At 48.9% G+C, this 26,637-nt stretch overlaps 3 protein-coding genes across 3 annotated transcripts in view; 2 read left to right on the top strand and 1 right to left on the bottom strand.

Annotated features, from left to right (window-relative positions):
• Nucleotides 1-1,903, top strand: part of LOC102960252 (polycystic kidney disease protein 1-like 2) — a 66,962-nt gene extending 65,059 nt beyond the window's left edge. The window contains exons 29-30 of the mRNA XM_042969282.1: nucleotides 643-860; nucleotides 1,596-1,903. Coding sequence (XP_042825216.1) covers nucleotides 643-860; nucleotides 1,596-1,823 — 446 coding nt within the window. The 3' untranslated portion in view covers nucleotides 1,824-1,903. The remainder of the gene's footprint in view (nucleotides 1-642; nucleotides 861-1,595) is intronic.
• The window catches only part of BCO1 (beta-carotene oxygenase 1), a 156,900-nt gene that overhangs the window by 121,839 nt on the left and 8,424 nt on the right, over nucleotides 1-26,637 (bottom strand). The window lies entirely within an intron of this gene.
• LOC122234116 (polycystic kidney disease protein 1-like 2) lies at nucleotides 6,598-7,103 on the top strand. The gene has a single exon (XM_042969302.1). It carries the CDS (start codon nucleotides 6,767-6,769, stop codon nucleotides 7,082-7,084), a length of 318 nt encoding a protein of 105 aa, XP_042825236.1. The 5' UTR covers nucleotides 6,598-6,766; the 3' UTR covers nucleotides 7,085-7,103.

Here is a 26,637-nt window from a genome sequence, read left to right as displayed (position 1 = left end):
ACCGTCATGACGCTCAGGGGTCGTGCCGCATCACCCCGAGGTCCCACGACCACCCTCCAATTCAGTAATTCAACAAGTACTCACAGACATCAGAAACACTGTTACACTCATTACGGAGGAAGGACATGGGTCAAAATCAGGAAAGGAAAGAGGCGCGTGGGGCTGGGGCAGGGGGAGAGCAGGTACACAGCTTCCAGTTGTCTTCTCCCCACAGGCGATCTGTGACCATGCTCACTCCTCCTGACAATGATGTGTGACAACACACATGGAATACCGCCAACCAGGGACACTCCCCTGAGCCCTGGTATCCAGAGTTTTTATTGGGGCTTGCTCACACAGACATAGCTGACCCCCACATGGCTGACCTTGGCCTCCGGCCCCTCCAGAGGCTGAGGTGATGCTGTGTGGCCAAGGCCCTCACCACTAATCACTGTTAACATAGACTACAGAGTGTGGCCCAAGACCCCAGGTAAACAAAGGTGTACCTACCGGGCAGAACCACCCAAGAGCTTAGAGGTCACCTCCCAGGAGCCACTCTAGGGCCAGACGTCTCTGTGGGCAATGTGAGTCCTTACTGCACAGCCCCCTTCTGGAAGTGGTGGTGGAGACTCTCCCACTGACCCCTTCCCTCCTCTGTCCTAGGTAAAATTGAATTCACTTGGCAGGAAGTGATGATTGGACTGGAGAGCTCTCTCCTCATGTTCCCCATCAACCTCCTGATCGTTCAGATCTTTCGAAACACTCGTCCTCGGATCACCAAGGAGCAGAATGGTGGGAAATGGGACAGGGGCTCCCCCAGCCTGGCCCCCGCACTGCAGTCCATGGAGGATGGCCTTCTGACACTTGAAGTGGTGACCAAGGCATGTCTTCAACCTTGGCGGTGGAGGGGTGTTCTAGCCTGGGCAGAAATGGCGGAGGGAGAACTGAGGCCTGAGGCCTGGCGACCGCACGTTGTCTGACAGCATCAGTCACCAAGATTCATCAACTACACACACGTGTGCACGTGCACATACACATGTGCATGCATGTTTACATGTGCACACGTGCACACACATGTATACCACGTGTGCATGTATACACATGCATAGGCATCACGCAGGTGCACATGTATACACGCACACACCTACAGACATGTACACGTGTGTGCATATACATATACAAAGACATAAACAAACATATACATACACTTGCACACATGTATATGTACACCCACGTGCACACATACATACACAAAAACACCTACATGTATGCACCTACAATTTCTGGGAACCCTGTGTGTACGAAATATTACACCTTTATCATAGAAACCCATGGAAGGGACTCTTCTGCATTCATGCACCAATAAACATTTACTGAGCTCCTACTACATGCCACACTTTGAGAAATACAGCCTGGAATGTATCAGTTCAAATCCTAGAAGAGGGACTCTATAGGTGACAAAATGGAAGCTCAGGGTGGTCCAACGTCACATCTCAGTGGGCAAAGCTGGGATTCAAAGCCAGACCGCCAAGCCCTGGGGTGAATTCTCTTGACCACTCTCCTGCCCCATCACCTATAGCTCACGTTCCCCTTACCCAACCTGGGCTCACTTGCAGGATATGTGGAGACTCGTCAGCTCCCTGTTTAAAGCTCTGAAGGTGCCAGCACCTGCCTCTGGCTGGGAGTCAGTGACCTTGATGGACATCAACCAACTGTTGGCCTTGGTGGAAGATGTCATCTGTGTGCAGAACATGGTAGGGCAGGAGTCCTGGGAGGAAGCCAAGCAGAGAGAGGACTCTTTAACACTCACTCTTGGGTCTGTACAAGTGGAAGGTAAGTCCTGATATTTCTGATCTGGGAAAGGAGACCGGGTGGAGACAGGTCTTTGGGCTGCATCTGGATCACTAGGGAGTCGAGAAGTCCTATGCAGTGTCTCTCACCGACCTCCCCTGCAACCACCTGCCATCACCTCCCTCTCTGTACACAGGCAACCCCTTTCTTCACAACGCCAAGCTGCCTTCCCGCTAAAGGACTTCATGTGTGCTTGGTCTTTCATCTAGAATGTGTTTTCTCCTCTCTTAGCTAATTCCCAATCAGGCCTTAGTCTTGGTTTAAGCACTCCTTCCTCAGGGGAGCAGCCCCACCCCCAGTGCCACAACGGGGCCTCCAGACACATACCCTTTAGCCCCTAAGCTTCTCTTGCGTCGCTCTGACAGTGCCTGCTGCCACATCGTGACTTGTGTGAAGAGCTATTTAAAATCTACAGCAACCTTGCTGGAGCGTGAGCTCTGTGAGGTGGGAGCCTGTCCCTGTCCTGTCTCCATCTGTCTCATGCCTGGCCCCATGCAACACATAGAAAGCACACAACGAATGTGAGTGGGATGACGTCAGCACAGCAGGTCATGATGGAATGCACAAAGCAGAAAGGGGAGCATTGGCCTATGTGTTAAGGGGAGCATTGGCCACCCTGACAACTCTGGGTATTGGCTCTGCGATTAACGGGCTGTGGGATGTGGGGCAGGTTACTTCAATTCTCCACGCCTCAGTTTCCTTTCTGTGAAGTGCTGGGGGGGTGCAAAGTCAAACCAGACCATTTCAAAATTTAAGGGGCAGGGCACAAGATGGTGGACAGGGCAGTAGAAAGACAGTAAAGAACACGGAGTGGCAGGGTGAGAAGTCACTCCTCCATTCTCTTCCAACCCTTCTGGGAGCAAATCTCCGTTTGGTACTTGTGTGTCTTTAACACCCTTTTAATACTGGGTTAATTCTCTGGCAGAAAAACAGCAGGTCTCAAACTCAGAGCTTTTTGAAACAGTATTCAGCTAAAATTTAGTAACATCATTTCATTTTTATTGAGTTCTATATATGGCACATTATTCTGGTTTGGACTACTCTCTCTGACTCCCCACTTGCCCCTTTTCTGTTCATCTTCCACCCACATTGATGTTGCCAGGGTTCGGAACAGGCTGTCCAATAGAACTTCTCACAGTGCTGGCAATGTTCTGTATCAGTGCCATCCGGTATGACAGCCACTGGCCCCATTTAGCTCCTGAGCACTTGAAATGTGGCTAGTGTGACTAAGGAACTGAATTTTTTAATGGTAATTTTAATTAATTTCAATTTAATTGATGGGGCCAGTGGCTATCACACTGGATAGTGTGGGCTAAGAATGCTGCCCTTTTTAACACACAAGGCCGATCACTGTGTAAATCTTGTTTAGAATACAGACACGGAGTCTACAGAATGGGGAATTTGAATTCATAAACTCTTGGTCCCACCACTGATATAGTGAATTAGCTTCTGGCTGAGGCCAGAATCTGCATTTTAACCAGTCACTTAGGCAACTTTCGAGCACACTTCGAGTGTGGAGAGTCAGTGCCCTCAAGACAAGATCCCAACTCCTCACTGTTAACACTTACGGTCCTCATGGCCGGGCCCACGCTGACCCCACGGTCAGCCCCACCTTGACCCCCATGCTCCAGAGAGCTGGGCTTGGGCTGCCTATGAAGGCCGACTCTGCAGGAGCTCCACTGATGCCTGCACTGGACGTCTGGCCTTGAGTCTGGGGCTTGGTCTTCCTAGCAGAGGCCTCAGAACGTGGACTCTGGAGCCAGCCAGGTCCTGGGGCTCTCACAGCCGCACCAGCAATTGTGCAACTTTGGGCGAGTTGCTCAACCTGTGACGTGGCTTCCTCCGCTATGAAACGGGAGGATTGATCCATCCAGCCTCTTGGCTCATTTCAAGGACTGAATGAGGTCACAAGACACGTGCTCAGCCTGATACTAAGCAGGTCTTCAGTGGTGTTATGATTGATAGGGAGTGATGGTATCTTCCAGAAACACTGCCTGAGGGCTTGCAACCTGAAGGCTGTTGATGTCAGAACCCGTAGCTGTGGCCTCGGCTAGGCAGACCCAGGAAGGAGGGTGAGAGAGGAGGACTGAGTCAGGGAGACAGAGTCGACATTGCCCCAGACCTTCCCCTGCATCTAGCCCGAGCCCTGCTGCACCTTTCTTCACACGGCGGGTTACTTTTCCGCTCACTTCTCACTGGTGACTGCCGGGGAGCCGTGGGGCAAGGGTGCTCTCTCCTGTCACCTCCCATATCTGGCTTCACGTACCCTTTGCAAAGACAAACGCTGGACCTGCGCTCTTTACTGTCCCAGGAGAAGGTGCCCCTGGGTGCCCGCCTCCCAGCTCAGGGTCAGAGACCCAGACCTGGTTCCGCTGGAAGAGGCCATGCGTCCCTTAAATACATGGACAACAGTGGAAAAGTCAACGTTGTTTCTTTCTTGCAATGAGTCATTTAAAACAAAAAACACCTTTATGGGTTTTTTGTTTGTTTGTTTAACTTTTTAGGAAGCCGAAATGTGAATAAGCCAACTGTAGGAAAACATTCATGAGATGATCAAGGGAATTTGGCCAGTGACTGGCTATTTTGTGCTATTAAGGGATTATCATCACTCGTTTCAAAGGCTGACAATGACACCGTGGTTTTATTTTTAGAAGCACACTGTAGCATTATAGCACATCCTAGAAGCAATAGAGAAGCATACTGAGATATTTAGGGACATGACCTGGGCCTTGGAATTTGCTTCAAAATCATCCCCGTGGAGAGAGGGCGGGCTGGGTGCAGGTGAAGCATGAGTGGCCACGAGTTGGTAATCCTGAGCCGTGGGTGTGTACAGGCTCATGTCCTCACACTCTCTGCTTTTGTAGGCTGGACCCTTTTCATGATTAAAAAAAAAAAAAAAAAGTTGAAAACAAAAGGCTAAGACCGACACCAGGCAAATCTTGGCAGGAGGCAAATCTTGTATATATCAAAATATTTGCTGATGAGATACCACCATGTCTAGGATTTGCTCTAAAGTATTCCAGAAGAAAAAAGTGGGGGATGTTGGAGGGCGGGGCAGAGACAAAACAAGATTAGCCCAAGGTTGGCTCTTGTGGCAAGTGATGGGCATTTATTCTGTTCTCTTCTGCCCATGTGGAAGGAAGCTTTGAGAGTGCCCTTGCTAAAAGGTTAAGAGCAGCCTACGTGTGCTAGCTGGCCATGGGAGCCTGGTACCTCTCCCCATCTGAGCCCAGATCTCTCACGGCATGGCACACAGCAAGCGCTCGATACAAGAAAGCCGTCACTAACACTGCTGTCATTTTGGCAGGCTGTCCGCTCTGTCCTTCGGCACCAGCTGAGGTGCTTTCTCTCCCTTGTCCTCCAGGACAGGTGCCACGCCCAAGTGACCCTCGGAAGGACAATGCCTACAGGCGGTGTCTCTACCTTCAGCTGGAGCATATGGAGCAAGAGCTTCAGCTGGTGGGGCCCCGAGGCCTCTCCCAGTGCCAGAGCCACGCCCGGGCCCTCAGCCAGCTGCAGACCCTGAAGGGCCGCCTCGGGGGCCGGCTGGGCACCCCGCCCCAGGCACACACCAGGTAATCCATTCCTCCCAGGTGCTGACTGGGCACCAGAGGAGGGGCCTGCAGAGAGAAGGCAGCCCAGGAAACCTTGGAAGGATGTTCACCCAGATCTTTGCAGGCAGAAGGGATTCAGGATTCCTGCACAAATTCAGGGAGGAAGGCTTTGAACAGGGCAGTTTGCCAAAAGGCAGTTTTTAGCCCTTTGTAGAGCACCTCACAGTGTATAGCCATATTCACGTGGGCTGTTTCCTAACTGTGCACCCTTGGACAAGTCCCTCAACTTCTCTGCGCTTCGGTTTTCTCATCTGTAAAATGGGAATGATAATCCCTATCTCCTAAATCAAACTTAAAATACATTTTTAGGGGTGCTTGGATGGCCCAGTCAGTTAAGCGTCCAACTCTCATGTTCCTGGGATCAAGCCTCCCATTGTGCTCTTTGCTGGAAGTGCAGATCCTGCTTGGGATTTTCTCTGTCCCTTTCTCTCTGCCCGTGTCCTGCTCACGTGTGCACACACTCTCTCTCAAAGATAAAACATTTTTAAAATACATTTTTAAAGATAATCAGTGAAATGTGAATATAGACAGGTTATTAGACAACATTAAGGAATTGGTAATTTTGATAGGTGTGAAAATTTATTACTGTCATTCAGTAAGAAAATGACCATTTTTGAGAAATATTCTGAAGTAATTAGGGATGCTTTTATATTAGGTCTGGAATTTATTTTGAAATATCCCAGAGAGAGAGAGAGAGAGAGACAGAGACAGAGACAGAGAGGAGAGGAGGGAGAGAGAGAGAGAGAGAGAGAAAGAGAAGGTAGATGAAATGAGTCTAACAGCCATCCCTTGGCTGTTGAAACTAATTGTTCAGGGTTTGTAGTGCTGATTTTTGTAGGATGAGAAATTTTCATAATAAAAAAACGTGCGGGGCACCTGGTGGCTCAGTTGGTTCAGTGTCAGACTTCAGCTTAGGTCATGATCTCACGGCTCATGGGATGGAGCCCCATGTCAGGCTCTGCAATGAAGGCACGGAGCCTGCTTTGGATCCTCTGTCCCCCTGTCTCTCTAAGATAAATAAACATTAAAGAAAAGTTTAAAAAATTATATAGTACCAGCCATCTAGGCTTCCCATGAGTAACGGGAGCAAATCTGTGTAAAGCACCGAATAAACGTGACCTCAGTAGAATAAAAGTATGTAAACCGGATGGAATGTAGAATGAAGCCCTTTGAGGTGGGTACGGGATTCAGAGGAGAAAACTGAGGTCTGAGAGGTCAAGGAGCTCAGCCACAGTCATGCAGCTGGTGGGTGAGGTGGCATGTGAACCTGAGCCCGGTAGGTGCGCCACCCTGATCATACCCCGCTCCTTTTCAGCTCCCCGATGGCGAGCAAGCCTCCTCGCGGCCTGCCCTGGTGGTGTGTCCTGGGGGGCTGGCTCCTGGTGGCGGCCACCAGCGGCGTGGCGGCCTTCTTCACCATGCTCTACGGCCTGCACTACGGGCGGGCCAGCTCCCTCAAATGGCTCCTCTCCGTGGCCGTCTCCTTCGTGGAGAGTGTGTTTGTCACCCAGCCTCTGAAGGTCAGGCTGTCCTGGTCCCCTGTGCCCACACTTTCCCTCCTGCCAGCTGACCTGTCCTTAGGCTTCTACCATCCCTTTATCTATTCATTACAAGCTTACACAGCACCTGGTTGGCAATGATGACATTAACTGCCGAGACAATCCGAGTTTGGGGACAGAGGCTCTGGGACTGAGACTCTAGGCCAGGCCTAGAGGCTTACCAAGGTGTGGTACGTCCCCGTCACAGTCGCCCTCAGGAGGGTCCTTGCCTCCGTTGTATGAGAACCCAAGGTTAGGAAGGTAAGGTCACAAAATCCTGCCCTAGGGCACACGTGTAAAATATGAGTAAAACCGTATTTCCTCAGTTCTAAGATCCTTTTAACTGTGAGACAGGCTAGCAATTTACAAGAACTTTACCTTCAGAAAAGAAAAATACCAAGTCATTAAATGTGTGCATCAATTGGAAGATGCACTCCTATTTCTGAAATGTAAAGTTACTACCAGAGTTGGAGAAATACTGAGCCCCGGCCTGCTGGACAGAGTCAGGGAGGAGGAATGCTGTGTGTGTCGGGGGAGGTGGGGCACCTGCAAAAGGAGGGGACATTTACAGTGATTCTTTATACTTACAAGATGTGCCAAATCCCTCATCCCCATTTTGCCAGTTAGTCCCCAGTTCTGCCCCAAATAGCCTTTATCAGAAGATATAGGGTCCCCTGGGGTGGCCTAGTCCATTAAGTGTCTGACTCCTGATTTTGGCTCAGGTCAGTATCTCACGGTTCGTGGGTTCGTGCCCCGAGTGGGGCTCTGTGCTGACATTCTCTTTCTCTCTCCCTCTCTCTGCCCCTCCCCTGCATGTGCCTGTGAATCAATGCAGGAGGAAGGAAGGAGGGACGGAGGGAGGAGGAAGATGTAACTCAGTACTTGAGGTAGTAGGAGAGATAAGAGAGAGCTCTGGCAGCAGGAGGGCGCAGGCGGAAAGGCTTTGGTCTGAAAAGTACGGAAAGCCCAAGATCCACTATCTGTGCCTGCTTGGTGGCCAGGTGCTGCCACCCCCCTCCGCCCTGCCCCGATCCTCTCGCCTCACAGCCGCGCCCCCTCCTGGCACAGGATGGGCTGGTTCCCACTTGACTTCCCCAGAGCAAGGTTTCTACAGATTTGACCCCGATCCTCACTCCTCCCAGATCAGGAGTTGATAGGTGCCAGCTCGGGCCTGGGATTCACAATGGGTGTTTCCCAGGTGCTGGGCTTTGCTGCCTTCTTCGCGTTGGTTTTAAAGAAAGTGGAGGACGAGGACGAGCCCGTGGCCTCCCTCCCAGGACATCCGTCTGGCCCAGGTAATGGTGCACAGGTAGAGGCAGGGACCTGGAAACTGATGAGGCTGAGCCCTACAGGGTCCAGCCGCTGACCTTCTTGCTCCAACATTCCTTCACCCCTGATTGGGGAAGTACCCCTGACCCATCCAAAAACAAATGACTCCTTCCCTGTCTCCAGGGCAACCTTGTTTCTTCTCTACCCCAGCCCTCTCTCTTGCCCCCAAGCAGGACCCCTTGGCCAAAAGAGGCCCCTTGGGGGCCGTGCTCTGCATGGCCATCATTCTCTGTGTAATCCCAAGAAAGCAGCTTTCTCCCCCAAGGCCCAGGCCCCTGGCCTTTAGAAAACAGAACATGCTTGCAGCTGGGCTGCAAAGAGTTCCAGGACAAGGGTCTGCAAGCTACAGCCCAGGGCACAAATGGAACCCACTACTTGTTTTGGTAAACAAAGTTTTATTGGAACAGAGCCATGCTGACCCTTGTTGGAGGAGGGCCACAGAGCAGCACCTTTCCCTGCAACCTGATATCTCACTTCTCAACCCACACTCCAGAGAATGCCTACAACAAGACCATCACACAAAACAAGCAAACAGAACAGAATCAACACTCTAATAAATAGTCCCACACAGAGACTCTGACTTTCAGGGAAAAGAAAACAGAAACAAATCAACCAAAGACATACCTACATTCTTGTACAGACATTATACAGCGGGGTTACCTCCTAGAGTATCCTTCCACTCTGGGGTAGGGTTTGCATTTGTTTTTCTCTTGGTTTTGGCTCTGCAGATCCAAAAGGTCCATTAAAATCTTCTCCCCAAGATAAAAGAGTAATTTTTGCCCAAGGAGACACCAGCTTCCAGAACAATTAAATATTCATTTAGTCATTCCTTTGGCAGCTACTCAGGGAGTACTTGCTGTGTGCCACGCAGTTCCATGGCTCAGGAACATGATTTACATAAAATCCACTCACTGTAAGTGTGTAATTCACTGATTTTAGTAAATGTATAGAGCTGTGCAACCATCATCTCAATTCAGATTTGGAGCAGCTTCATGACCCTGAAAAGGTTTCCTCTTGACAATTTGAAGCCAATCCCTGCTCCCACCCCAAGCAACACAGCACTGGATGGAGCAGCTTGCCCTTGGAAAGCACAGCCCACTGGGGGAGACGCATTAAACAAGTAAACAACACAAGCAGACATGCAAGTGTGCAATGTGAGAACTTACGGAGAGAACTGGAGAGTGCAGGCCTCTCTGCTGAGGTGGTGCCTCCATTGGTTCCTGGAGCCTGGTGCAGGGAGGGACTGCACATTGGGCACGTGCAAAGGCCCTGAGGTGGGACAGGGCTTGTCATTTTGTAGGACTACTGACAGTGTAGCCAAAGCATAGGGAATTAGGGGCAGAATGGTTCAAAATGAGGGCAGGGACACCTGGGTGGTTCAGTCGGTTAAGCCCACGACCTTGGCTCAGGTTATGATCTCAGAGTTGTGAGATCGAGCCTCTAATTGGCTCTGTGCCAAGCATGGAGGCTGCTTGAGATTCTCTTTCTTCCTCTGCCCCGCACACTCTCTTGTGTGCACTCTCTCTAAGAAAGGAAGGAAGAAGGGAGGGAGGAAAAAACAAAATGAGGGCAGAGAGGTGGGTGGGGAGCAGGGCCTTGTAGCACCTGGGTCAATGCTGGGGTTTTGGAGGGCTAAATACGACAGGCATGATCTATCTTGTGGTTTGAGAAACATTACTATAACTGCTTTTAGGAGACCAGAAGTGTTGGGTCAAATGAACAAAAGACTACTGGAAAGGTCCAGACAAGAGATTATAGGTACTGGTAGTGGGGGTGGAAAGAAAGGCATAGATTCAAAAGACAGTGGGGACAATACACCCCTATCGGGATGAAAAATGAAAAATGGTGATAATAGCAAATGCTGACAAGGATGCAGAGAAACTGGACCATTCACACAGTGCTTCTGGGAATGTAAAATGGTACAGTCACTCTGGAAAAGAGTTTGGCAGTTCCTTTCAAATCTAAAAACGGTCTTACCATATGCCCCAGCGATTACATTCTTGGGCATTTATCCCAGAGACATGAAGACTTATTTTCATGCAGGAACTTGTAGCTACATGTCCACAGCAGGTTCATTTGAAACAGCCAAATGGCCATTCCTAGGAATCTACCCAAGAGAAGTGAAAATATATGTCCATACCAACACCTGTACACGAACGTTCATAGCAGCATTATTCATAATAGGCAAAACTAGGAACAATCCAGACATGAGTGGATAAAAACATACAGGAGTATATCCATACCAAAAAAAGGAACTAAATACTAATTACACAACAACATGGATGGACTCCAATCCATTATGCTAAGTGAAAGAAACCAGACACCAGAAACAATGCACTGCATGATTCCATTTATATGAAATATCCAGGAACAAAATCTATAGAGACAGAAAGCAAATTAATGGGGCTGAGGGTGGGAGTGGGGACTGACTTCATGGGGATATGAGGGAACCTTCTGGGTTGATGAAAATGTTGTACAATGAGGTTGTGGTGATGGTTGCACAACTCTATAAATCTACTAAAATCACTGAATTGTAGACTTCCAATGGGAATATTTACGAAAATTATAGCTTAGTAAAGTGGCTTGGAAAAAGAAGATACTTAGAATTAGACATGACAGGACTTGGAAATATTAGTTACCCTCCTTCTTCCATCCATCAAAATTTCAGAGCACTGGGATCTATCTCAGAGTCCAAGAGCACGGCGGGGGGGGGGGTGGGGTGGGGAGGGGAGCGTTGTGCTTTCAGTACAAGGAGAATTCTCTCTGGAAGGAGAAGGGACAGAATTCTGGGTGTGGGGATGGAGGGGGGGAGGTGTGGAGGGCAGTGTTGGGAAATGGCTCCTGGCTGCAAAAGCAGAGGGCAGCTCCACCGCCCCCTGGGGGACAGTCCTTGTGTCCTTGCTTTCACAGACCCCTCTGCCTTGTTCCGAGCACGAAGGTGCAGCAGAAAGGACATCTACCAGCCACCTTTGGCCACTGACATCGAGAAGATGAAAACTACACACCTCAAGGAACAGAAGGCATATGCCTTCATCAGAGAAATCTTGGGTAGGCAGCAAGGTCACCCACAAGCAGTCTCCCCACTTGCTGGTTGTCAGCAAAGACTTGAACAGCCAACGGTGCAATCTTTGACAGACCCACACTGCCTCTGGGCCTGTTTTCCTAAATATCAACTCGCCCCAGCTTCTCCCCCATGCTGAAAATCCTTTGGTGGCCTCACATGAACCTTAGGGTAAAATCTGAGCTCCCTACTGTGGCTCTGCCCACCCTGGGTCACCTCTCTTGGCCCGTGTGCCCTGAGCTCTGTCACACCGTGTTCTACAGCTCCTGGGACTCCTTGCCCTCTGCAGACCCCAGGCCTTGGCACAGGCTAATCTAACCTGCCTGGAATGTGCCTCCCCTCCTCCCTACCTTTCCTTCTGACTAATTCCTTATTCTTTTATTCTCAGCCCAAAGATTGGGTGTCTTCAGAAAAGCTCCCCAAGCTCCTGTTGACCAGGAGCTTCTGTATATCTTAGTCTGGGTTCTCCCATAAGCAGATTTGGGTACAAGCAGTTGGTTGGGGAGGTGATCCTGGGAACCACTGGCAGAGAAAAGGAAAGTACAGAAGAGAGAAGGCGGGCAACAGAAGATGTGGTGATGAGTGGGTTCCATGTGGGAATTGGAGCCCAGTCCTGCTTGGGACCTCTGTGGGAGTATGTAGTACACGTCCCCAAGTTGTCACTCGCAGGTCACTGGTGAGGGCTGCTTCCAGGGAGGACACTGACCCTGCAGCACTCCCAGCCTGCCTTCCCACTGGCTGAGCACATTACAGCCAGACAAATGGAGAGCAGGGAAGCTTGCATAGAAGTAGCAGCATGTACGGAATAAAGAGAGCACAGGGGTACAGGCGGAGTTCCAATTCATCCCAGGCAGGGGCTGCTGGAATGTATATTCCTAGGCTCTGGACCCAGAGATTCTGGATCAGTAAGGCTCTGCATCCCCCTAAGATTTTGGTATGTGGCATCCTAAACGAAATCTTTGTACCTAAAGGGCCCTTACATCACACTCACCTGTCTACAGGTAACCTCCCTGAGGGCAGGGAACACAACGGTCATTTTCATTGCTCTGTCCTCAGCATTGCAACATGGCAGAGGCCCATTTTTAAAAGACTCTTTTTAAGAAACACTTATGGAGCATGAATTCTGTGCAGGCACTATTTTTAAGTGGTTTATAAATATTGATTTATTGACTCCCTCATCACAACCCTGTGAATAGAATTGTCCCCATTTCACAGACAAGGAGAGTAAGGCAGAGGGGTAAGTCACTTGTGAAAGTCACATGGATAGGAAGTGGCACAGCCAGGATTGGAACCCAGGCAGGAGGCTTCTGATCTGTGGACTTTACTCCTTTCTGCTAAGGATTGGTTCCACTGTCACTGGGGGGGGGGGGGGGGGGGGGGGGGGGGGGGCTGGCAAGTAGCTGGTCTACAAGGCCTTGCTATGCACCATTCTATTTCCTGCCTTGGGCTTGGGGCTGGGGCCCCTGTGTGACCAGGGCTATGCCTCCCTTCCCAGCATATCTGGGTTTCCTGTGGATGCTGCTGCTGGTCGCCTATGGGCAGAGGGACCCTAGCACCTACCACTTCAACAGACACCTCGAGCACAGCTTCACCCAAGGCTTTTCGGCCGTGCTGGGCTTCCGGGAGTTCTTCACATGGGCCAACACCACCCTCGTGAGCAACCTGTACAGTCACTACCCAGGTACTCTCCCCTCTCCCAGGACGTGTGTCAGCCCCTTGTGCATATTCCTGAGAACAGGCATGGGTCACTGTCACCATCAGCATTACAGACAACCGATAACCACGGGACGATATGCTTTGAAGGAGTGACCCTCAGAGGGCTGTGTGTGCACGAGACAGGAGCCCTAAAGCTCCCTGGGTGCAGAGTGGAGGACTTCCTGAACGAGAGACAACCAAGTACGAATTGGCTACACGGAGGCAGAACCCAGGCAGAAGGGGTAACATGAGAAAAGGCAAGCCTGAAACGCCACAGCACATTCCTGGAATTATAAAGCACTGGGTGTAGGCTAGGAGTTGAGGACCAGTGAGAAGCAAAGCAGGAGACAGAAACAGGGGCAAGATCATGAAGGGCCTCAGAAGTCCACAGTTTATGCCTAAGCAAACAGGAAGCCACTGACAGTTTCTCCATGAGAGAATAACAACCAACTCTGTGTTTAAGAAGGATCATTCTGGAATCATGTGGAAGTTGAAGCGGAGAGTCGTTAGGATGCTAGGGAGAAATGATGGGGCTGATGCAGGAGTGAGGGGCTAGGGTGACGGAGAGAGGGGCATGGCTGCAGACAACACTGAAGAGGGAGAGTTGACGGGCCTTGTTGACGATTGGGATGTGCGCATTGAGGGAAAGGGCACAAAGGGTCTCCAAGGTGATGACTGGATGGGGGCCGTACCATTCCTCAAGAGAAGTTATGTGGGAACTGGATGACGCCCAAGTAGGGAGATGGTGGTGAATGTGTCCTATGGTTGGCCATGAACTACTCTTGACTATTTCACGACGGCTACACTGAAGTTCACGTTAGCGTCCAGGCCGGGGAACTTGGAATGCGCGAAAATGATTTTGATGACTACACTGACCTACTGGATTTTCATCTCCAGGCTTTGTCACTGATGGCAACTCCAGGCTGGTTGGCAGTGCCCAGATTCGCCAAGTGAGGGTCCGGGAAAGCTCTTGCTCTCATGCCCCACAGCTGCAGGCTTCTCGTCATGGGTGCCGCGCACCCTACTCCCTGGATGTTGAAGACCTGTCAGACTATGGGGAAGGCTGGAATGCCTCCGTCCTCAACAACAGCAGCGGCCTCTCCCGGGCTTGGCAGTACGAGAGCCAGAGCCAGCGCCGAGGGTATCCCTTCTGGGGCAAACTAACCATGTACCGGGGAGGCGGTTACGTGGCCCCCCTGGGGACCGATCGCAGAAGCACATCGAGGTAAGACTCACTTGATTCACATGTGGCCAAGGAAAGCCAGGTGCTAGAGTCCAGGTCTCATTGGGGGGTGTAGCCAAGTCCATTCACGCTGCTATGGGGAGAGACTGGGGGTCTCTGAAGTATGCAGATGGGATTTCCAGGCCCCTGGACACTGGAGTCTCCCAGGTGGAGGGGAGGTCCCTCTCCAGCACCCTCAGGCTCGTGGGCTGAGTCCGGTGGCCTCGGCTGGAGCCAGTGTAGGGATGGGGAATTCCACCAACCACACAAAGCTGTCCACCACCAGGCAGATGGGAAGCGATTAAGGCTCTTCACCTTACCCAGAATTCTGCTATGCACAGTGAATTAGAGGACCAGAGAATAACACAGAGTTTGGAGCATTCACTGTTTTTACGGTAGCAGAAGCAAGCCTGCTCTTTGTCCGAAGGATGCCATCTCACCTTCGTCTCCTGAGGTTGCTCACTATAAACACGGCCTCGAGAAATGGCTTGGGTAAAGCCCAGAGAGGACCCTGCATTCCTGGAACACCAACATGGTGGTGCAAGGACACGCAGGGCACATGCAGACCACCTCTCCCGGCACACTCGAGAGTTCGAGCGTCAGAGGTGTTAAACCCTGGCACAGTTTCCTGTTAACTTTGCAGACCCAGGCAAGTTAGTGAACCCACGTGAACCTCGGTCTCCTCCCTGTATTCTTACAAAACCGAGGAACACTGGTAACAAATCCCCAAGGGGAACAACTGGCAGGGGACCCCTGGGATTAAGGACAGGTCAGGGATAGTTTCTTTTGGCACAAAAGGTGTTTTCCAGCCACTTGGAACAACTGATACTCTTTCTTCTGCACACCAAGCAGGATACAGACCCACTGGAGACAGGGCATGTTTTAAAATATTTAAAAATAGTCCATCATTATTGCTGTCACACACACACACACACACACACACACACACACACACACACTTTCTCTTCACAGTGTTACTGACAAGCTGGTGTCAACACCATTGTAGAGGAGGAAACTGAGTCATGGAGAGGTTATTAGTTTCCCTGCAAGGCAGTCAGGGTTTGAACCCAGGTCCATGTAATACACGCTCTTTCCGCAGCAGCAGTGGGCAGACCTCCAGAAACTGGTCTTATGTGAACTGCCAGCCCAAGAGAGATTTCAACAGCGGCGGCTGACTACCTAAGCCCCTGATTTTCTACGCACTTCCTCTTACTCGGTGATCCTCGAACTTTAAAAAGAATCACAATAAAAATTAAAAAAAAAAAAAAAAAAAAAAAAAAAGCATCACAATCCCAGGAAGGGCTCATCAAAGCACAAATCCCCAGGCTCTGCCCCCGGAGTTTCTGTTTTGGGAGATCTGGGGTGGGGCCTGGCAATCTGCATTTCTAACAAGTTTCCACATGAGGCGGATGCACTATGGGGACCACACTTGGAGCACCTCTGCTCTGACAGCCAGGAGACCATGGGTGCCAAGACACTGCACCATGGGTGGGAAACTGTGATCACTCCCAGGAGCAGTCCCAAGGCCCTGTGGCCCAGGGCACGGAGCTGAGTCAGAGGGAAAATTTTCCACAGGAAGCCCTGGCTTTCTCCCGGGGCAGAGCGGGTGGGGAGCCACTGCAGATGGAGAGGTCTCTAAATGCTCCTCTTCCTACAGAATTCTCCAGTACCTGTTTGACAACACCTGGCTGGACAGCCTGACCAGAGCCGTTTTTGTGGAGTTCACGGTCTACAACGCCAACGTCAATCTGTTCTGCATCATCACTCTGACCCTGGAGACCGGCGCCCTGGGTGGGCAGCCTCGCCTGTGACCCCACTTGCGTTCTGGAAGACAGACGCCCCTCCCTCTGGGCCAGGGCTCCTGACCAGGCTGGGCCTCGGTGCCCCAGGGCCAGAGCTCCAGGGCAAATGGTTGTTTGGGAGATTCGGGGCGGGTCTTAGTTCTCCCCGGGCACCCAAAGGCCAGGCTCCAGGGCTGCACCAGCCTCGTTCCTAGTTGCCCTCACTTCCCTCTGGCCTGTCTCCCAAGACACTCTAAGGGAACGCAGTTGGGGTTTGAAAGCATCTCATATTCTTGAGCTTCCCAATCTGGGGGAGGCAGGTTGAGGAGCTGGCAGGGAAGAGCTGGGGAGGGTGCAACCTGGGAACAGATAACTTCATCTAAAATAATACTTTACTACTCTGTACCTCAACCTACAGCATAAAGTAAATTTTACATCATATTCCAACACACACACACAAATACACGTAAGACACAAGAGCTTCAAAAACATTTCCCTGAACTAGATGTACTGTGCTCTGATCTTTTTCCCCATTACCTGCCCTCCTCCCTCTTTTAACGCTTTCAAAATCTACTGAAAATGCGGCCCTAAAGCCTCTTCAGCTAATAAATCAATTTTCCTAAAATTCAACCACCTCTCCTTTAAAAATTAAATGATTTTTAGTATCAAATTACATTTTTAATAAAACTAATACATGTCTATAGTTCTTTAAATTTCACAACTGTGTAAAGTGAAAAGCAAAAGGCCTTCAACTTCTATGATCACTGGCCACTGTCAACATCGTCAAGCACTTCTATCAAATCCTTATGGGGGGGATGGTTATTTGTATACTTATATTCTATTTCTTTTTGCCACCTTTGCAACTCTTAGGACCAATTAAACAGTCTGTTCCCAAACACACCTGATTAAATTATATGTTTCTAAAAGATGAAAAGTGAGGGGTGGTTGTCAGGTCTGGTTGGTTCAAGCAGTCCACCGATGTCAGCAAGGACTCAGGTTGTGTCTCTCCATTCTGCCATTCTTGGGGTTGGCTTTGTCTTCAGAGGCAGTAGCCTTATTAGTCAGATTGGTTTTTTTCTTAAAAGATAACTAAAATATCATTACAATATCTGCCAAAAAGAAAAGATACACAAATGGATGAAAGTTGATTCAAAAGAAGGTTGAATTTTAGGCATATTGGTCAATAGATGAATCGGTCTTTAGCGAACTCTTTTTAGGTGAACTGGCTTTAAGTGAGCCAGCCTTGGGGCACCTGGGTGGCTCAGTCGGTTAAGTATCTGGCTCTTGGTTTCGGCTCAGGCCATCATCTCACAGTTTTGTGGGTTCGAGCACCGTGTCAGGCTCTGTGCTGACAGCACAGAGCTTGCTTGGGATTCTTGGTCTCCCTCTCTCTCTGCCCCTCCCTCACTCGCACTGTCTCTCTCAAAATAAATAAACTTAAAAAGTTAAAAAAAAAAAAAAAAGGGAGCCAGCCTGGAGCAGATTAATGTTAAGTGGGCAGTTGTGCTCTGGCTGGAGGTGACTGAGGGCACAAATGGAGGCTACCAGATGCAGAGGGTAGGGGACGGCTCTCCCCGTGCAGCTCCCGGCATCCTTTCTGACAAGTGCATTGTCGTTGGCATCCCCCGTGTGTCCCTGTCCAGTCCCTTGGGTTTTTGGGTCTGAAGGACCTTTATCTTCTCTTCTGCCCTGGCCAGTCCTAAGAAGGGCCTGAGATTGCATCATGGCACAGATGACTTCCGGTCAGAAGCAGTGGCTCTGAGCAGGCAGGTGACCAGGAATGAGCAGAACGTGTTTTGCTTCCCAGGAACCTTCTTTGCACATGCGAACCTGCAAAGCCTGCGCCTGTACCCCTTCACTGACGGCTGGCACCCCTTCGTGGTAGCAGCAGAGGTCATCTACCTCCTGTTCCTTCTCTACTACATGATTGTGCAGGTGAGGGGTAGACTAGGGCTCCCTGGGCTGGAGGTGGCAGTGCGCCTGTCCCGTCTCACACACCTTCCCTGGAATGAGGCCAGTGGAAGGGAGAGGGAGAGGTTCTGTCTGCCTGTTTGCCATGGCAACTTTCCGGTCTTCCTGTAGTCATGAGGACCCACCCAGCTCAAGGACCAACTTTCAGCACCTCTCAGGAACTAAGATCCAGAGGCTGGTCCTTCCCGGATGGGGAAGGGAGAGGAACTGAGACCTTCCAAAAATGTCATAGGTGGGAGACAGAGACAGGTGACTGTGCTCCATGTGGTCTGGTTCACCTGTGGTCTCTGGGAATTAGGAAAAAAATCCCCTTTGCCACTTTTACAACCATGTTGCAAAATGAAGGTACAGACATTGATAATGATGGGGATTTGAGGAGGCAGGGAGCTCATTTGAAGCTTGGGATATGGCCTGCCCCTTGCCCCACCAAAAATGCAAATCAGGTCTCTTAAAAGGACATCCCCAACCCCTGCTCAACAGCCACGACAAACACTTGAAAATAAGGATGATACCTTGAGTGCCTACCACGTGATTCGCATTGCGCTAAGAATGCTGCATGGATTTTCTCCTTTAATACCAATAGAAAGGTTCTATTGGCTCCATTTCACAGAGTAGGAAGCTGAAGTCCAGAAACATTAAGTAATTTATCCAAGGCCAAAATGGAACCCATAGAGTCTAACCCCTGAACTTGACACTCTGCCTCACCATGAGGCTCATAAACCTGGATCCCACAGGGTCTCTGAACATCGCCAGCTCAAACCAAACAGGGAACAGTTACCAAAGAACAACCTAAGTCTTTGCATTTTTCTAGAACATCAAAGGAGGCCCATCTGCCTACCCACCTCCAGGCTGCCCTCACCCTCTGCCTGCAGCTGCTTCAGAACGCTTCTTTCCAAAACCCTTAAATCTTTCTCAAAATACTGCTTAAGCAATTTTTAAAATCTCTCTCCGTCCCTTTAGGATGGAGGTGCACTTAGCCAAACAGGAGTCCTTCCTCCATAAGAGTGAGTAGGAGGAGGGAAATAGAAAAGACAATAGGAGATTCTCTTTAGTGGGGGTTGGTCGGGGGGGGGGGGTGGGGGACAGTGGGGGAGGCCTAGAACTTGCACAGCACAATTCCTTTTGACTTGCAACACCTGATGAAGAAACAGAATTAAAAACAAAGTCTCTGGCCAATCTAGAAAACCTCTCCACAAAGGCACAAAGGTCAAGAAAAAAAAAAAAAACTAACAAAATTATTTATTTCTAATTTATTTATTTTTATTATATTATTTGTTATTTCTAATCTATTCATTTATCTCTAATTGTGGTAGATTATGTATACCATTGTGTATGTTCTATGTTATATGTTATTTTAATTGTGTATATTTTATATTTTACTTATTATATATACATAAAGACATGTATATATAATACATAACAAAGTTTACCGCTTTAACCACTTTTAAATGTACAACTCAGTGGCATTAAGGACATTCATGCTGTTGTGCAAAAACCATCACTACCATCCATCCATCCATCCTTCCATAACTTTTTTCCTCCTGCAAAACTGAAACTGTACCTATTAAACAATAACTCTCCACTTCCCCCGAAGAAAACAACTTTTCTTATTGAATAAGCATTAAACTAGAAGTTAGGAACATCCCAGACAATCCACTAAGAGATTCAAAAAACAGAAAGTAAGCTCACCCTTGCATATTGCTGGGCAGATAGGACCCATTACATACTCCTTAAGATAAACACTAATTAATCCTCAAGAGGATTTATGGCATATCTATCCCACTAGTCCACTCTAAATTCACCTGGTAATTAGGGTGGCCACTTGTGTTTGCTAACTATCTTTATCAAAAGAAAAATAGGGGCACCCGGGTGGCTCAGTTCGCTGAGTGTCTGACTTCGGCTCAGGTCATGATCTCACAGTTCATGAGTTAGAGCCCCATATCGAGCTCTCTGCTGTCAGCACAGAGCCGGCTTCAGAGCCTCTGTCCCCTTCTCTCTGCCCTCCCCTGCTGACACTCTCTCAAAAAGGAATAAACATTAAAAAAAAAAGTAAAAATAAACATATATATTCACAACAGGAGGTAATTTTGTAATTTGAAGCCAGGTGCCTGCCATTTGGCTCCTACCCTCCCAGGGAAACTGGGAGTGAAGGCGCTACCTTCCTTCATGATCACATGTCAGACAGAAAGCTCCCAGGTCCTTTAGAAAAACATTCTTGAGGCTAGCTGAACTTTTAAAAAGATAGACATGCACCTCAAAGGGGCAGAGAAAGAATTCACAATTACAAGTTTTCTGAAGTAAATACCCTGTGAAAGGGTGGCAGGGTCTTTCTCCTTCCCCAATTTTTTGCATCAGAGAGAATTAAATGTTTTTCTTATTTTTGCTGTACTTACTCTTCTGTGCCTTCCAAATCCCGCAGCCTGAGTTGGTGATGGGGCAGATGGGGTCTGTGCACAGTGCTGGGGAGAGGCCCCAGGCACTCTAGGCACGTGGGGCCAGGGCTTTAAGGAGCCTCTCCAGGATACAGTAGACCCTTGCTGGAGGGTCATCTTGGATGGCTGGGAGAGCTTTGGTGGAAGGGGTGGGGAGCCACACTTCTGGCCACAGCATTTGGTACAACCTCCAGCTCCTTTCTCAGGGCAAGCTCATGAGGAAACAGAGGTGGCGCTATTTCCATAGCAAGTGGAATCTTCTGGAGCTGACCATCATCCTGGCCAGCTGGAGCGCCCTGGCGATGTTTGTGAAGAGGGCTGTCCTGGCAGAACGTGACATCCAGCGCTACCGGAACCATGGGAAGGAGTAAGTGGCTCTGCCTCAGCTCCCAACTCCCACACTAGATCTGCTTCCTCCAGCTCTGTGGCCCCAGGGTCAGAGGGAGGCTTTTGAACAAAAATTTTTTTAACATTTATTTATTTTTGAGAGACAGAGAGAGACAGACCATGAGTGGGGGAGGGGCAGAGAGAGAGGGAGACACAGAATCCAAAGTGGGCTCCGGGCTCCCAGCGGTCAGGACAGAGCCCCACACGGGTTGAACTGACCTGAGCCAAAGTTGGATGCTCAACAGACTGAGCCACCCAGGCGCCCCCAGAGGAAGGCTTTTGAAGTCCTGTTGATCCTCAGAGGATCACGGGTCACTCTTTAAAAAGTAACTATAGCTACCACTTAAATTCAGGTTTAGGACCTGAAGCATACACAGTTGGAGAGGGCTCTTTTAAGACAAAATGGAACAAAGCTTACTTTCGCAAATCCTACCAAAACAAAAGACCTTGTGACACCATGGTAAGGTCCCTGCCCAAAAGCTGTAGCAGAATGCCAGTCAACCTACATCTGCTACAAAGTGTCTTACATCATTTAAAACCTACATCATTTACAACCTACATCATTTACAAAGGGTCCACTCTGTTAGGCAGGATGTACTAACCCACCAGATCCTCATAAGAACCCAAGGTGGTAGATGTTATTATTACCCAAAAGTAGGTTCGCCTCTTGGGAACCATCCAGCCAAAAGACATGACCAAACCAAAGAATAGGAAAAGGAAGCATTTTACTTGCAATAAAGGAGAACATCAAGGATCTTTCCCAAAGTGGTCTCTCCAAATAACAAAAATGGGGAAGTTTTAAGGGAAGGGTGAATATATATTCTTGAAGGGGCTACGCAATGGAGAATACAGCGTGGAATTGGGGCAGAAGTCATCTTAGTGTAACTGAGTCCAAGTCAAAGTCACTAGGACTGGCAAAGGTCAGCATTGTCAATTCTCTGGCTTTAGTTGGTCTGGTATCTGAGTACTCAAGGGGGTTTAGATCCTGCAAAGATAACTCAAGAAATGTGCGCCAGGTCAGTCTTCACTTTATCATTGTTGATTGTCCTTCATAGGATCAAATTACCTCCTGGCCTGATAACGGCTGTTTTGTCCGTACATTCATTCACAAGATGGCAGAGGGCCTGAAATGACTTCTGAGGTCAGGAAAGCTATGCCTCGGGCCACCTGGGTGGCTCAATCAGTTAAGCATCTGACTCTGATCTCAGTTCAGGTCTTGATCTCAGTCAGGGTTGTGAATTCAAGCCTTACATTTAAAGGTGGCAGAGAAGTAATTTAAACCTACCTTGTGTGAGAGGTTCAGTCACTAGAGCACGCAACTCTTGACTTTGGGGTTGTAAATTCAAGCTTCATTTTGGGTACAGAGATTACATAAAAATAAAATCTTTGGGCTCCATGCACACCCAGTGCTGAGCCTGCTTAAGATTCTCTGTCTGGTCCTCCCCTGCTAGCTCTCTCTAAAAAAGTTTTAAATAAATAACTGTTTTAAAATCTTGAAGGGGTGCCTGGCTGGCTCATTTGGTAGAGCTTGCAACTCTTAATCTCAGGGTCATGAGTTTGAGCCCCACACGTTGGATGTAGAGATTACTTAAAAGTAAAGTCTTAAGGAAATATATTAAAAAGGAAACAACAACAACAAGAAACCTAGCTTGTAAGTCTCCAGGATCCCAATCCTTACATCAAACCACTGTATTTCTTGACTCAGTGATTTTATTGATATAGCTAACATTTATTTATTGTTGGATGCCATATGCTGTTATAAAAGCAGCACTTTAAAAGCATTATCTCATCTACTTTAATCTTCCTAAAACTTCTAAAAGATAATACTATCAACATCCCTTTTTTACAGATAAGGAAACTGAGGCTCAGAAAGGATGTCTGTGCAAGGTCACAGAATTTGCAAACGGAAATGCAGGGCCTATAAGAACTCTGCATTCCTAACCTCCACCCTAGATGGTCTCATTCAACTCCCAAACCCTCACTGAGCTCTTCTCTGTACCACGCCCATGGCGCCAGCCAAGTCAGGACAAAAGTTCCACCCTCTCTCCAGGCACCCTTCCACAGAAAGGTCTCCGTATCAGTTGAGTTCTTTGAGTTCAGAAATTATCAGAAGTGCTTTTATTTTTTACTCAAGCTGGTTGTAAATCTTATGCAGAACAGCATTTCTAAAACTTAAAGGTGTTTGAACTCTTGAAGGGATCTGCAAAAGATGACCTGGGGTCCAAGCCCAGCCCGCCACCTGTTTTTGTAAATTAAGTTTTAATGGAACACTGCATCATCACCTGTTCCTTACATACTGTCCACGGCTGCTTTCCTGATAACAACTGTCAACAGAGTTACTGGGACAGAAACTATCTGGCCCACAGAGCCTCAAATACATACCATCTGACCCTCTGCAGAAAAACTCCTGCTTAGAGAACAAAGCCTGAGTTCTAGGAAGAAACAGTGGTGAGTTTAGGTTATACATGATTAAGACCATTAACAGCCAGTGTGATTTGTAAATCATCACTGTCCCCCTACATTAACCATGCTTTATAATTCCTCACTGTGACCTAAAACATATTTGGTTCTCAATATCCACATAGATAGGGTTTTTACTCAGATGGGTTACAAAACAATCTTATAGTAAGAGAGTTCTCTTCACACTGAGTGTCAGAAAACATAAATCTGCCACTTTTGACAGAAACCAGAGTAAAATGTGGAATTACATGAAACCCTCAGTTGCATTTGGTTAATCAATTAACCAAAGCGTTGTGTTAATTTCAGAAACTTGCAAACTTCGTTTGCTTGTTGGAATAGATAAGTCATTCTATAACCAGATCCTGAATTTTCCAAGTATTTTTTAAGACCAAGTGATTTGCTTCATAGTCTCCTTTCAACCCAGTGCTTCCCAGGCCTGGCTCCTCAGCAGAATTGCCCAGGGAGATGATCAAACCCTGATGCCCAGGCCACATCCCAGACCTACTAGGTCAGTGCTGGGGACAAGCCCGCTCTAGTATTTTCATTGTCTCCCTGGTTATTCTAACCTGCAGCCAAGGCTGAGAACCATGCTTTCATTAGAGCCGTCATCACAAAAGAGGGCTTACGTAGTTACTTTTCCACGCATATGAGCAATTAAATGGCGCAAGAGAGGGTTAGGTGTTTTAAGAGAGACAGGAAAAAGATGCTGCGGGAACCAAAGGAGGAAGCTGCCATCCATACCAGCGGCCCCATATGCTCAAAGGGAAGGAAGATTCTGGAGGGCAGGAGATTAGGGAAAAGGACAGCTTTCACTCAGGCGTTATATATGTACATTAAATGCATTTAAAACCTGAGATCATATAATTTTGTTCTTTAACCTGTGCTCCATCCATGTCACTGGATAACGGTCTACACCATTTGAACGACACACCGATATTAAGACTGAATTTAAAGCACAAAGACACAGAGGGGAATTAAGGGCAGGGTGGGATGGCGGGAAGAACCAGGCTTTGGAGTCAGGCCTGGATCCAACTCTTTTTCTTCCACCATGAGTTGTATCGCTATGTCACTAGCTGGGTGACCTGGTGCCAACTCTTCCTCGTCCTCATCCATGAAACAAAGACAGAAACACTTGCCTCAGCCAGTGGTCTCGAAGGCCAAACATAGCTGAGGTTCATCAGGCCCTCAGCACAAAAACCGAATGATCCTTCATCCTTCCTTCAAATGTAAGGGTAATGTGGACACACACTCAGACAAATGTGAGGGAGGAAGTGGCACCTAGTAACCCCAGACCAGGAGGGGAGGCTCACAGAACTCCCTCAGTTCCATCTTCTTGACCCTGGGAGGATTCTTCCTTTGCCATTCTTCCATAGCTCTGCAGCCATTAACCAAAACTGGTAGGTAATGGTCCCATGACCCCCATCACTACCACATCACTACCATCATCACCATTACCCTCACCACCACCACCAACATGCTACCACATCACCTCCATCGTCATCGTCGTCGCCATCCCTATCATAACCATCATCCCCACCACCATCACCATCACCCTCGCCACCACCATCATCGTCCCTACCACATCGCCTCCATCACCATCATTGTCGTCATCCCTATCGTAACCATCATCCCCACCACCATCACCATCTCTACTCTCATCTCCATCATTGTCATCCCCACCTCATCATTACATAGCTGGGGAACTGGACTAGCCTTATATCTCCCAGATCTGTTGTGGGAAGTGATGGGCTCTGAGATCATGACAAATCTAATCCTGCATCCTGGGCTGAGGATCCAGCATCCTGACAGCCCAGATGAGCTCTGGCTGAGCTTCTCACAGTCTCTGAGACTCACCCTCCCTTTTGGTCCTACAGGGGGATCAGTTTCAGTGAGACAGCAGCAGCCGACGCTGCCCTTGGCTACATCATTGCCTTCCTGGTACTGCTGTCCACAGTGAAGCTTTGGCATCTGCTCAGGTTGAACCCCAAAATGAACATGATCACATCTGCCCTGCGCCGTGCTTGGGGGGACATTTCAGGATTTATCATCGTCATCCTTATCATGCTTCTGGCTTACTCCATTGCAGTGAGTGGTTCCTTTGGTAAAACCTTCGGGGCTGGTCTCCTTGGAAGCAAAGGCTTCTCAGTGGTGGTGGTCGTTGGGGGGAGGGGGGGTGGAGGGGCACATGCACTGAGGGTTAGCGTTAAGACTTTGGAACCTGGGGGAGACGGTGGATATTCTGAGTCCAGGGCTTTGCAGCTGGGGGCTCATAAACTGGCCACCCCAAATGCCAAGGGTGGAGACATCGGCTGGATAAGAGCAAGGAGGTATAGTCTCTAAGACCAAGAGGGCCAACTACCTCCAATAAAGGATTCCTTTCTGTACCTGGACCCTGCCTGGAAATGCCACTTTTCCTGACACTCCACATGCTCAGACACGCTTAGAGCATTCGCTCCGTGCTCGGGGGTGGAGGGGGGAGCTGGAGATGAATTGGGCAGAGATTAGCCTACATATGGGTAGGCTATGTCACTGCTTGGTGCCCTACACAAGGCATGAACTTAACAGGGCCAAAAATCATTTCATTCAGCCCCTTGATACTGAGAGCATTTTGGCAGTCACGTCTCTTTTGCGAATGAAAAAAAAAATACTGCCAACTCTTTTATTACCAATTATGTGGGAAACAAAGACCCTCTGCCACATCTTGCTCTCCATCTAAATATAACCCCCATCGCCTCCAAGTCCACGTTCCCCATAATACCACAGCTCTCACTCCTCCGTGCCCCTTCACCCAATCCTGACCCACTGTCCACCCCAGCCCCTCTCCCAGTTCTTGCCTTGGCCCCATCCAGTCTTACCTTCCACCATCCCTGAGCTGCACACCACACAGTGGTCTCTCTTATCCTAGTTACCACTCTCTCTCTAGCCCTCTCCCCATTCCTTAGCCATCCTTTTCCTGTCCCTATCACCTCCACCCTGACTCCCCACTACCTAACTACTGCCTCTCCCTCTCCCACCCTTAGAAATGGGGTAAGGAGCACTGATGGAGTGATGGGGGGTGTATGCTAAAAAGCTGGAGTTTGGTTTTATCACAAGTACTTCACTGGACCCCTTAATTCACATGGATTTATTCAGTCCTCCATCTGCAGTATAGGAGCTACAGGGACACTGGCCGTGTCCGGAGATGAGAAGTCACCAATTCAGAGCAAAGGGAGTGCTGGGCCTCCCTGACATAAAAGCGGCAATCTTTGGAGGGAAGCGTGCTGTGGTGAGGAGGAAGTATAGGGGACGCCCTGCCCAGGCAGAAGCCTGTTGTCATC

The sequence above is a fragment of the Panthera tigris genome, chromosome E2, assembly GCF_018350195.1.
Source record: "Panthera tigris isolate Pti1 chromosome E2, P.tigris_Pti1_mat1.1, whole genome shotgun sequence".
Lineage (NCBI taxonomy): Eukaryota > Metazoa > Chordata > Mammalia > Carnivora > Felidae > Panthera > Panthera tigris.
Note: the sequence above shows the minus strand (reverse complement) of the source record. Positions and strands in the feature narration are given on the sequence as shown.